General features: G+C 46.3%; 1 protein-coding gene across 2 annotated transcripts in view; it reads right to left on the bottom strand.

Moving 5' to 3' along the window:
• Positions 1-13124, bottom strand: part of atpaf1 (ATP synthase mitochondrial F1 complex assembly factor 1) — a 31219-nt gene that overhangs the window by 16632 nt on the left and 1463 nt on the right. For both annotated transcript variants that reach the window (XM_072510660.1, XM_072510661.1), the window contains exons 2-4: positions 11158-11266; positions 8173-8229; positions 7165-7227 (exon numbers count right to left, since the gene is read on the bottom strand). In XM_072510660.1, coding sequence (XP_072366761.1) covers positions 7165-7227; positions 8173-8229; positions 11158-11266 — 229 coding nt within the window. The remainder of the gene's footprint in view (positions 1-7164; positions 7228-8172; positions 8230-11157; positions 11267-13124) is intronic.

The raw sequence follows: 13124 nt of genomic DNA, 5'->3' as shown, positions 1-13124 counted from the left end.
ATAGTGGCGGATAGCGGGGGTAGATACGTAATGGTGAGTGGCAGATTGCAAGGGGAGGCGGTGGTTCTAGTGAACGTATATGCCCCGAACTGGGATGATGCCAATTTTATGAGGCGAATGTTGGGACGTATCCCGGACCTAGAGGCGGGAAAGTTGGTAATGGGGGGAGACTTTAATACGGTGCTGGACCCAGGGCTGGACAGATCGAGGTCCAGGACCGGGAGGAGGCCTGCTGCAGCTAGGGTGCTCAAGGACTTTATGGAGCAGATGGGAGGAGTAGACACCTGGAGATTTAGCAGGCCTAGGAGTAAGGAGTTCTCGTTTTTCTCCTATGTCCATAAAGTATATTCACGGATAGACTTTTTTGTATTGGGAAGGGCGCTGATCCCGAAGGTGACAGGGACGGAGTGCACGGCAATAGCTATCTCGGACCACGCTCCACATTGGGTGGACCTGGAGATAGGGGAGGAAAAAGAACAGCACCCACCCTGGAGAATGGACATGGGACTATTGGCAGATGAGGGGATATGTTTAAGGGTGAGGGGGTGTATTGAAAGGTACTTGGAGCTTAATGACAATGGGGAGGTTCAGGTGGGAGTGGTCTGGGAGGCGTTGAAGGCAGTGGTTAGAGGGGAGCTGATATCTATTAGGGCACATAAAGGAAAGCAGGAGGGTAGGGAAAGGGAGCGGTTGCTGAAAGAACTTTTGAGGGTGGACAGACAATATGCAGAGGCACCTGAGGAGGGACTATACAGGGAAAGGCAAAGGCTACATGTAGAATTTGACTTGTTGACTACGGGTAATGCAGAGGCACAATGGAGGAAGGCACAAGGTGTACAGTATGAATATGGGGAGAAGGCGAGCCGGTTGTTGGCCCACCAACTGAGGAAGAGGGGAGCAGCGAGGGAGATAGGGGGGGGTGAGAGATGAGGAGGGAGAGATGGAGCGGGGAGCGGAGAGAGTAAATGGGTGTTCAAGGTATTCTACGAAAGATTATATAAAGCTTAGCCCCCGGAAGGGAAGGAGAGAATGATGTGCTTTCTGGATCAGCTGGAATTCCCTAAGGTGGAGGAGCAGGAGAGGGCGGGACTGGGAGCACAGATTGAGATGGAGGAGGTAGTGAAAGGGATTGGGAGCATGCAGGCGGGGAAGGCCCCGGGACCAGACGGATTCCCGGTGGAATTTTATAGGAAGTATATGGACTTGCTGGCCCCGCTTCTGACGAGAACCTTTAATGAGGCTAGGGAAAGGGGGCAGTTGCCCCCGACTATGTCAGAGGCAAAGATATCGCTCCTCCTAAGGAAGGAAAAAGACCCGCTGCAATGCGGGTCCTATAGGCCCATTTCTCTTTTAAATGTGGATGCTAAGATTCTGGCCAAGGTAATGGCGACGAGGTTAGAGGACTGTGTCCCGGGGGTGGTACACGAGGACCAGACTGGGTTTGTGAAGGGGAGGCAACTGAACACGAACATACGGAGGTTGCTAGGGGTAATGATGATGCCCCCGCCAGAGGGGGAAGCGGAGATAGTGGTGGCGATGGATGCCGAGAAAGCATTTGATAGAGTGGAGTGGGATTATCTGTGGGAGGTGCTGAGGAGATTTGGCTTCGGAGATGGATATATCGGATGGGTACAGCTGCTGTATAGGGCACCGATGGAGAGTGTGGTTACGAATGGACGGGGGTCTGATTATTTCCGGCTTTACAGAGGGACGAGGCAGGGATGTCCCCTGTCTCCGTTATTGTTTGCACTGGCGATTGAGCCCCTGGCCATGGCACTGAGGGGTTCCAGGAAGTGGAGCGGAGTGTTTAGGGGAGAAGAACACCGGGTATCTCTGTATGCGGATCATTTGTTGTTGTATGTGGCGGACCCGGTGGAGGGGATGCCAGAGATAATGCGGATACTTGGGGAGTTTGGGGATTTTTCGGGGTATAAATTGAACATGGGGAAAAGTGAGTTGTTTGTGGTGCATCCGGGGGAGCAGAGCAGGGAAATAGAGAATTTACCGCTGAGGAAGGTAACAAGAGACTTCCGATACTTGGTGATTCAGATAGCCAAGAATTGGGGAACCTTGCACCGGCTTAATTTAACACGATTGGTGGAACAGATGGAGGAGGACTTCAAGAGATGGGACATGGTGTCCCTGTCACTGGCGGGTAGGGTGCAGGCGGTTAAAATGGTGGTTCTCCCGAGATTCCTCTTTGTGTTTCAGTGCCTCCCGGTGATGGCCACGAAGGCTTTTTTTAAGAGAATTGAGAAAAGCATTATGAGTTTTGTGCGGGCCGGGAAAGACCCCGAGAGTGAGGAGGGGGTTCTTGCAGCGTAGTAGGGATAGGGGGGGGGTTGGCACTACCGAGCCTAAATGATTATTACTGGGCCGCCAATATTTCAATGGTGTGTAAGTGGATGGGAGAAGGGGAGGGAGCGGCGTGGAAGAGATTGGAGAGGGCGTCCTGCAAGGGGACCAGTTTACAAGCAATGGTGACGGCATCGTTGCCGTTTTCACCGAAGAAATACACTACAAGCCCGGTGGTGGTGGCAACATTAAAAATTTGGGGGCAATGGAGACGGCATGGGGGAAGGACGGGAGCCTCGGTGCGGTCCCCGATAAGAAATAACCATAGGTTTGTTCCGGGGAGAATGGATGGGGGATTTGGAGCATGGCAAAGAGCTGGGGTAGTACAATTGAGAGATCTGTTCGTAGATGGGACGTTTGCGAGCGCTGATGGAAAAATATGGGTTGCCCCAAGGGAATGCATTTTGGTATATGCAACGGAGGGCTTTTGCGAGGCAACAGGTGAGGGAATTCCCGCAGCTCCCGACGCAGGAGGTGCAGGATAGAGTGATCTCAGAGACATGGGTGGGGGATGGTAGGGTGTCGGACATATACAGGGAAATGAGGGACGAGGGGGAGATCATGATAGATGAGCTGAAAGGGAAATGGGAAGAAGAGCTGGGGGAGGAGATTGAGGAGGGGCTGTGGGCTGATGCCCTACGTAGGGTAAACTCGTCGTCCTCGTGTGCCAGGCTAAGCCTGATACAATTCAAGGTTCTACACAGGGCGCATATGACTGGAGCACGGCTCAGTAAATTTTTCGGGGTAGAGGATAGGTGTGGGAGATGCTCGAGAAGCCCAGCGACTTACACCCACATGTTCTGGTCATGTCCGGCATTACAGGGGTTCTGGGTGGGGGTGGCGAAGGTGCTTTTGAAGGTGGTGGGGGTCCGGGTCGAGCCAAGCTGGGGGTTGGCTATATTCGGGGTTGCAGAAGAGCCGGGAGTGCAGGAGGCGAGAGAGGCTGATGTTTTGGCCTTTGCGTCCCTAGTAGCCCGGCGCAGGATATTGCTTATGTGGAAGGAAGCCAAACCCCCGGACGTGGAGACCTGGATAAATGACATGGCGGGGTTTATAAAGTTAGAACGGATCAAGTTCGTATTAAGGGGTTCGGCTCAAGGGTTCACCAGGCGGTGGCAACCGTTCGTCAACTACCTCACAGAACGATAGAGGGAATGAAAAGAAAGAAAGACAACAGCAGCAACCCGGGGGGGGGGGGGGGAAGAGGATCCGGGCGGGCTCTTAGGGATGTCATTGTATATGTATAGACATTTGTTATAGGTAATGTATATTGGACTGTTGGATTGTATCTTTGGAGAGTAACTATTTTTGACAAGGCAGTTGCCATTTAGTTTTGTTTTTGTTTCTGTTTATATATTATTTATTTACTTGTTTAAAACTGGCCACTGTTATTTATATTGCTTTATTGTTGTTGTTTAAAAGAAAAACCATGTACTGTTATGTTTGGCCAAAAAATCTTGAATAAAATATATTTAAAAAAAAGAGTCGGTCACCCATTTAAGAGATGAGGGGAAAAAAATTCTATGAGGATTGAGAGACGTTGGAATTCTCTTCCTCAAAAGTAGTTGAGGCAGAATTTTTGAATATCTTTCAGGAAGAAGTAGATAGATTCTTGATAAGCGAGGAGATTTAGGTTATCAGAGATAGGCAGGGAATGTGAAGTTGAGGTTAAAATTAGATCGGCCGTGATCTTATTGAATGGGGAAACAGGCTGCCTGGATCCTTCAATGACATGGGCAGATTTTGTATCCTGGGGAGGAATGCTTCCTTCTGACTCTTCCTTGAGGTTGAGCCCTCTTTCGCTTGGATCTCTCAGTGTTCCTCTTTTGTACTATTAGAACAAGATGATTTAATAATGACACACGCTGAGGTAAGATTGGCTAATTATAGTTGGGTTATTTAGGAGAGGGATTGCATGCAGTGATGGCGGTCATTCTGAATCAGTTCAGGCATTTCTCCATTGGGGGCTTTTTCTCTCTCTTCATCTGGGTGAGCAGGGTGCTGTTTCTAATTGTGGCCTGGTTCGGTGATTTAGGGGAAGTTACCCTAGTTTTACCGAGGAGGGGGAAATCGCTTTTGTTCCCACAGTGCCCAATTGTTAATAATAATAACCTTTATTATCACAAGTAGGCTTACATTAACACTGCAATGAAGTTACTATAAAACGCCCCTAGTCGCCACATTCCGGCGCCTGCTCAGGTACACTAAGGGAGAATTCAGAATGTCCAATTCACCTAACAGCATATCCTTCAGGACTTGTGGGAGGAAACCAGAGCACCTGGAGGAAACCCACGCAGAGACAGGGAGAATATGCAGACTCCGCACAGACAGTGGCCAAGCTGGGAATCAAACCTGGGACCCTGGTGCTGTGCAGCAACAGTGCTACCCACTGTGCTACGATTCTTCTTCTCAGGTTGGAGTCCCCTCTGGCTGGGGATGGAGTAATTATCTTCTTCTTTGTACAAGAGGTGGAGATGCCGGCGTTGGACTGGGCTGGGCTGAGTGTCTCACCGGAGGAAGGAGCTGCACTCCAAAAACTAGTGATTCCAAACAAACCTGTTGGACTTTAACCTGCCGTTGTAACACTTCTTACTTAGTAAAAGAGGACACGGTGCATTGCCCCGGATGGGGTAGGAGAGGTATAGGTTCTGCTGGGATGCAGGTTTTGGGACGTGCTGAAGATCCTGGGGGTATAGCTTCCTGTATTAGGATGTGCTGGATTAAGCCGGATCTGGCACTGTGGCTAGTATTCTGTTGCCCCTGGGGTCTTGGGATGTCCCTGCTCGAGGGTGCTTGTTGGGGGCTTATTGGGAGGTTCTGTTTTGCTTCTTCGGTGCACGGGGGTCAGGGGTTGAGCTGAGTTCTATGCTCGATGGATCCCAGAACTATCCAGCCTTCAGAACAGCGACCACAACACCACCCAACCTTGCCATGGCAATCTCTGCAAGACATGCTAGGGCATTTAAAAGTTTATTGGATAAACATATGGATGATAATGGCATAGTGTAGGTTAGATGGCTTTTGTTTCGGTGCAACATCGTGGGCCGAAGGGCCTGTACTGCACTGTATTGTTCTATGTTCTATTACACATGAGAACACCACCCACCAGGTACGCGGTACATATTTGTGCGACTCGACCAACGTCATCTACCTCATACGCTGCAGGAAAGGATGTCCCAAAGCGTGGTACATTGGCGAGACCATGCAGATGCTGCGACAACGGATGAACGGACATTGCGCGACAATCACCAGGCAGGAATGTTCCCTTCCAGTCGGGGAATACTTCAGCAGTCAAGTGCATTCAGCCTCTGATCTTCAGGTAAGTGTTCTTCAGGATGCGTGACAAGCAGAATCGCCGAGCAGAAACTTATATCCACGTTCCGCACACGAGTATGGCCTCAACCGGGACCTTGGATTCATGTCGCATTACATTCACCCTCCCCCACCATCTGGCCTGGGCTTGCTTAATCCTACCAACTGTCCTGGTTTGAGACAATTCACACCTCTTTAACGTGGGATTACCCCTCTCTCTGGATCGGTAAAGACTTAATTACCTGAAAATGCTCGCATTCAAAGTATCGTCTTGCATCTTTGACTTTGTCTATATATATGTTTCTGGAACCCAACTCTTCATTCACCTGAGGAAGGAGCAGTGCTCCGAAAGCTAGTGACATCGAAACAAACCTGTTGGACTTTAACCTGGTGTTGTAAGACTTCTCACTATACTCCTTATTCACACACGACTGTGTGGCAAAATTCGGCTCCAATTCCATCTCCAGGTTTGCTGATGACATGACCATAGTAGTTGGATCTCGAACAATGACGAGTCAGAGTACAGGAGGGAGATAGAGAATCTAGTGGCATGGTGTACTGACAACAATCTCTCCCTCAATGTCAACAAAACAAAGGAGCTGATCATCAACTTCAGGAAGCAAAGTGTTTTCCACACCCTTGTCTGTATCAATGATGCAGAGGTGGAGATGGTTGACAGCTTCAAGTTCCTAGGTGAAAACATCACCAACAATCTGTCCTGGTCCACCCACATCGACGCTACAACCAAGAAAGCACAACAGCACCTTTACTTCCTCAGGAAATTCGGCATGTCCACAATGACTCTAACCAATTTTTATAGGTTAAAATACCATAGCAAGCACCTTATCTGGCTGCATCACAGCCTGGTATGGCAACTGCTCAGCCCAAGGCCGTAAGAAACTAGAGAATTGTGAACACAACCCAGTCCATCACACAAGCCTGCCTCCCATCCATTGACTCTGTCTACACCTCCCACTGCCTTGTGAAAGCGGGTGGTATAATCAAAGACCCCTCCCACCCAGGTTATTCTCTCTTCCAACCTCTTCCATCGGGCAGAAGATACAAAAGTTTGAAAACACGCACCAATTGATTTAAACACAGCTTCTTCCCCACTGTTACTAGACTTCTAGATGGCTCTCATATGGACTGAACGTATCTTTCTACACTTCTTCTCTACCATTGCAGCTGTATGCTTCACTTGATATTTATGTCTATGTATTCACATTGTGTATTTATATGTTCTATGTATTCATGTATGGAGTGATCTGCCTGGACTGTATGCAGAACAATACTTTACACTGTACCTTGGTACACTTGACAATCAGTAAATCAAATCAAATTATGGCGATGTATTATTTTGTTGCATCATTCTCTAAAATGTGAAACCTTAATAGGTATACTTCAGAAACATGAAACTTTAGTTTATGGCAAACTAAATAAGATGCTTTGATAAAGTGCTTGGTGCGTTTTTCAAAATTTGACTTCTTAAATAATTACCTGTCTTATTTCATCTGGAGATTTTTCTTTCACCATATCGAGATTGAGAATTGAATGAAGCGTCTAAAACAAGAATTAATCAAAAGGATTCAACAAGCATCAGACTAATTAACTGAGCAAAGACAATAATGGAGGCCATTGAAGTTGGAAATGTTGATTGATACTTAGATAAAGTAATCAAGAGCAATTACTTCAGATTAAAAGCTGTTTTTTGTTTTCTTTTTATATCTTATTTATCTTACCTCTCTGAACAATGTACCATTCCATAGTTGACAGGTCAAGATGACCTATGTGAAAATAACTGCTGATCTATAAACAGATGCTAGATCTCTCACTAGAGTGGTGAGAATCTTTTAACCTTCCTCTGGAAAGCACTCACTTCTATTCATCATGGAGTGAGGAAAGTTCCAAGCTCCATATTACTAGCATATATAAATGTAAATGTCGCCACAGTCCCAGAGGACCTTAGGCTGCTCTCCCTTTTGAGAGCTGACTGGTGGTGATTTAACCTGAGGGGCGATGGGACAAGGTTGAGGAGGCAGGGCCTTCACGAATAACTACGGGAATTGAAATCACGCTGTTGGCGTTGGCATCACGATCCAGCCGTCCAGCCAACTGAGCTAAGCGTTCACCTGCTAGAATATATACCAGGTGATCAACACTCTGAAGCAGGTAATCATTCAACTGTAATTCACAGACACGGGGAGAATGTGCAGACTCCGCACAGTGACCCAGCAGGGAATCAAACCTGGGACCCTGGCCTGTGAAGCCACAGTGCTAGTCACTTGTACTACCGTGCTGCCCCATGAGATCAAAGTAGTTCCAAGCTTTGCACAGTGCTGATTTTAACTGTCACAGTTTTCATTACATTGATCCAAAAACAGAGAAACAGAGAAAGGCTGCAATTTAATCGCGTGGTTTAAGCAAACTTATTGAGTATAATAATAATGAGTGAATTTCTCTATTATACCACAGCCTCAAAGTTTCAGGAGAATAGACACCTCTTACCTTATCCTTATCAAAACCAATCGTCTTTCCAGTTGCTCTTTCACCTAGTTTTTTTGACTATAAAACAAAAAAAACACAAATTAGCATGCAACGAAGATCTCAAATACAATCCGGTCCTGGTCATCTCAGCACAATTTAACTATGAGTATCTTTAAAAAACTAACTGCACTCAATTGTAAGCTACTGCTCAAATCCAGGTACCTAGTAGTTTAATGGAAGGAACTTGCAAATGATTCTGCGCGGCGGATGACTGATTCAATTTTACACTAATTACTGATACATTACATCTAAAAAGGAATTTAAAAGGGCGGCACAGTGGCGCAGTGGAATGCACTGCTGTATCATGATGTTGAGGACCCGAGTTCGATCCTGGCCCCAGGTCACTGTCCGTGTGGAGTTTTCACATTCTCCCTGTGTTTGCGTGGGCCATGCTAAATTGCCCCTTTCTTGAATTTTTTTAAAAAGCTTTTAAGCTCAATGATCACAACATAAAATGCACGATCCGCCAGCCGGGTTGCGCTCACGCTCCAGCGCAGTGCGGCCAGTGAATGCCGGGTGAGGCCTCTCGCCGATTTCCCGGCAGTCTTCATGCCTTGCAGGATCTACCCAAGTCCTGCGAGGCATCCGAGTCAGAAACACAGCCAGAAGAGGTGGAACCAAACAACGCTTGCCAAAGCCAGTTTTAAACAGACTTTGGTGTGCTCACCTGGAATCCTTCAGCCTCCCAGGATACACCGACCACCTCAGCGAGGCTGCAGCCGGGCACCGTTCTGCACTGGTCCACCAAACGTGGACTAGGCGGAACGGCACCCAGGAAGTCTTCCAGGCTATCAGAGACCCCTGGGTGGTCAGGGTCAGTGCGTGGTGGTTCCTTGGCCTTCCCCCTGGTGGTTCCTTGGCCCTGCCCAGCTGGCATCTTGGCATCGCACAGACAGTGACCAAAGCCGGGAATCGAACCTGGGACCTCGGAGCTGTGAAGCAAAAGTGCTATCGTGCCGCCCATGTTATGGCGTAAAATCGATAGCAATGTCCAGAGCCTGCACAGGTGAAGTTAAATGCAGATGTTGCAGTCCAGGTTACTCTGCTCCTCTACATGCTGTGTTACATTGGTACCTCACAAATAGACTTGGCAACAAAGCCATGTAAGGTGTGAAATTGCAGTAACTACTCATTTGTTAGATATTAAACACAACAGAAAAAGTTGGGCTGCTGCATTCAGGCATAAGTAACTTTTTAAAAGATGTGATGTCACCATTACTGCCAAAACACCTCTGTGGCACGGAATTTAATTTTACAACTGTGGAATCTCATCCTTTCAGAATTAATCTAGAGTTGGAAATTTAAAAAAAAACTTTATCAATCACTCTCTTAATTTCATGTCCCTTTCCTCTTAATGTTATTTGATAGCACAGTGGTTAGCACTGTCGCTTCACAGCGCCAGGGTCCCAGGTTCGATTCCCAGCTTGGGTCATTGTCTGTGCGGAGTCTGCACGTGTCTGTGTGGGTTTCCTCCAGTTGCTCCGGTTCCTCCCACAAGTCCCGAAAGACGTGCTTATCAGGTGAATTAGACATTCTGAATTCTCCCTCTTTGTACCTGAACAGGCGCCGGAATGTGGCGACTAGGGGCTTTTCACAGTAACTTTCATTGCAGTGTTATTGTAAGCCTACTTGTGACAATAAAGATTATTATTATTTAAATCTAATTCATATTTTTTGCTTTAGATTCTGTAGACCTGAGAATCCTTCAATTTGATTGAATAATTACACTGTTCCTTGAGCTGGGGATAATGCTTTAGACCCACTATAGAGAATTACACGCTGGATTAGACACCCAATGACAAATTTCCATTGAGAAGTCTACAAAAACTCTGGACAGCTGTCAGTGAGTGCTGTATTTTCGCTGCTGACCATAAAAGCTGGATCACATGAAAGAAACAGTGCAACATAGCTCATGTTTCCAACTGATAACATGAAGGCGCTGCAACTATTTCTGACTCAATTCTGGCCATTCCAATACATCAGAGTCTAAAGCAAGAAATATAAATTAGATGCAAATCATGTGCAACAGCAGCTTAGCAATATGACAAAAACACATTTCCATTAAAATTCTTTCACTGACTTGGGGCAGCACGGTAGCATTGTGGATAGCACAATTGCTTCACAGCTCCAGGGTCCCAGGTTCGATTCCGGCTTGGGTCACTGTCTGTGCGGAGTCTGCACATCCTCCCCGTGTGTGCATGGGTTTCCTCCAGGTGCTCCGGTTTCCTCCCACGGTCCAAAGATGTGCAGGTTAGTGGATTGGCCATGATAAATTGCCCTTAGTGTTCAAAATTGCCCTTAGTGTTGGGTGGGGTTACTGGGTTATGGGGATCGGATGGAGGTGTTGACCTTGGGTAGGGTGCTCTTTCCAAGAGCCGGTGCAGTCTCGATGGGCCGAATGGCCTCCTTCTGCACTGTAAATTCTATATTAATCTATGTCAACTGCAGTCACAAAAGTTGTAATATCTGAAACGTTTCAGAACATAATCGCTGTGAACTTCCATGAAAATTCTCCTGTTCTACCACTGTATCACCAAGTATACTCTGTGTTTCTGCTGTAGTTGTAGCATGGGGTAAATCCCAAAGAAAAATTACATTGCTCTGTACCATCACCCATCCCACCAACTCTGGCCACTAACATGTTGCATATGGCCTGTAAAAGGAAAAGAACTTGGAGTGTGTAATTGCTAATAAGGTACTTGTTTACTATCAAAGTGATGTATAACTATGGAGTTAACCTGCTCTGACCCACCCAGGCAGTTCATATATAGTGACCATTCTATTGCAAATATGCAAAAGAAAATGAAACCACAGAACTCGCACTCTAACAAATAGGGATTTGAGGAAAAATGGTAATTAATGATCGAATTGAGGCGTTCATAAGGAGTTTCTTTTTAACACAATTCAGGTGCAACATATTTTAAAGAAAATTATACAGATTCTTGCCTTTTCTTCCATGAGTCTGATAAAGTCACCCTGTTTTGAATGTCCTAATGGATGCCTCTTAACATCTTCTTTCTTTGCCATACGAGCTTCATATTCATCTGGTTTTATCCTAGAATCCAAAAATATGTGCCTTTAAGGAGCTGTTTAATGCAAACTTTAAAATAAATTCATTCTTGGGATATGAACATTGCAGGCAAGACCAACATTTATTGCTTCCTAATTGTCTCAAGTAGGTGAGCCATTTTCCTAATCTGCTGCAGGCTATGTATTACATGAATACTAAGTTGTGTTCGGGGAAGAGTTCCACGATTTGGCTCAACGACAGTGAATGAACAGCAATGTAGCCCCAGGTCAGGATGGTGTGCGACTTGGAGCGGAACTCAGAGGTGGTGATGGTGTTTCCATGCATCTGCTGCCCTTGTTCTTCTAGTTAGTAGAGGTTTCAGGTTTTCAAGGTGCTGCTGAAGCAACCTTGGTGAGTTGCTGCAGTGCATTTTGTAGATGATACACACTACTGCTACTGTGTGTGGGTGGTGGAGGGAGAAGATTTAAGCTGGTGGACAGAGTACCAATCAGGCAGCTTGCTTTGTCTTGAATGGTGCCAAGCTTCTTGAGAGCTGTTGGAACTGCGCTCACCAAGACAAGTGTAGGGTATTCCAATGCACTTCTGACATGTATTTGATGGACCAGCGTTGGGGAGTTCAGTTTTTGGTTAATGGTAATCTTGAGGATGTTGATATGGGGGGATTCAGTGACAGTAGTAGCACTGACTGTCAAGGAAAAAGCGTTGTGATTTATTATGGAGCAAAATGGCCAACAACGTCCAGAGCCTGCAGAGGTGAAGTTAAATGCAGACACTGCAGTCCAAGTTACTCTGCTCCTCTACAAGTTGCATTATATTGGTACCTCACAAATAAACTTGGCAGTGAAATCCACGTAAGGGCATGAAATTGCAGTAACTACCCATCTATTAGACACGAAACACGACAGAAAAAGTTAGGACTCTCTCATCTCATCTCTCTTCCATTGGCAATAGCTATTGCTTTACTATCTGAGGAGTCACGGATGTGAACATTGTGTAATCATCAGCGAACTTCCCAACTTCTGACCTTATGATGGAAGAGAGGTCATTGATGGAGCAGCTGAAGCTGGTTGGGCATAAGGCACTACCCTGAGATACTCCCGCAGTGATGACCTGGAACTGAGATGTTTGACCTCAAACCACCACAACCATCTCCTTTGTACTAGGTATGACTCGAACCAGTGAATGGTTTATTCCCGATTCAGTTTTGCTAGGGTTCTTGGAAACCAAATTTGGTCAAATACTGCCTTGATGTCACTCCCAACTCACTTCTGAAACTTAACTCTTTAGTCCATGTTTAAACCAAGACTGGAATGAGGTCAGGAGCAGAGTGGCCCCAATGGAATCCAAACTAAAAATCAGTGAAAATGTTATTGCGAAGCAAATGTCATTTGATAGTACTGTTAATGACCCCTTCTAACACTTTACTGTATTTGTATGGCTAGTCCAGTTGTGCTCCTGGTCTCTGGTAGCCCTTCAGGATGTTGAGAGTGGGGTTTTCAGTGACGGTAATGCCGTTGAATGTCAAGGGACAATGGTTAGATTCTCTCTTATTGGAGATGGTCATTGCTTGGCACTTATGTGGTGCAAATGTTACTTGCCACTTGTCAGCCCAAGGCTAGATATTGTCCAGGTCGAGCTGCATTTGTACATTGACTGCTTCTGTAACGGAGGAGTCATGAATGGTGTTGAACATTGTACAATCATCAACAAACATTCCACTTCTGACATTAAGATAGGGGGTGGGTCATTGTGAAGCAGCTGAAGATGGTTGGGTCTAGGACACTACCCTGTAGAATCAAAGGTTATCGGTGGGAGGGAGATGGGAATTGGAACTCGAAACACACAGATCAACCATGATTTTATTAAATGATATGGCAGGCTT

This window comes from Scyliorhinus torazame, chromosome 7 (assembly GCF_047496885.1).
Source record: "Scyliorhinus torazame isolate Kashiwa2021f chromosome 7, sScyTor2.1, whole genome shotgun sequence".
Classification (NCBI taxonomy): domain Eukaryota; kingdom Metazoa; phylum Chordata; class Chondrichthyes; order Carcharhiniformes; family Scyliorhinidae; genus Scyliorhinus; species Scyliorhinus torazame.
The sequence above is the reverse complement of the archived record's forward strand: the minus strand, read 5'-3'. Positions and strand labels throughout refer to the sequence as shown.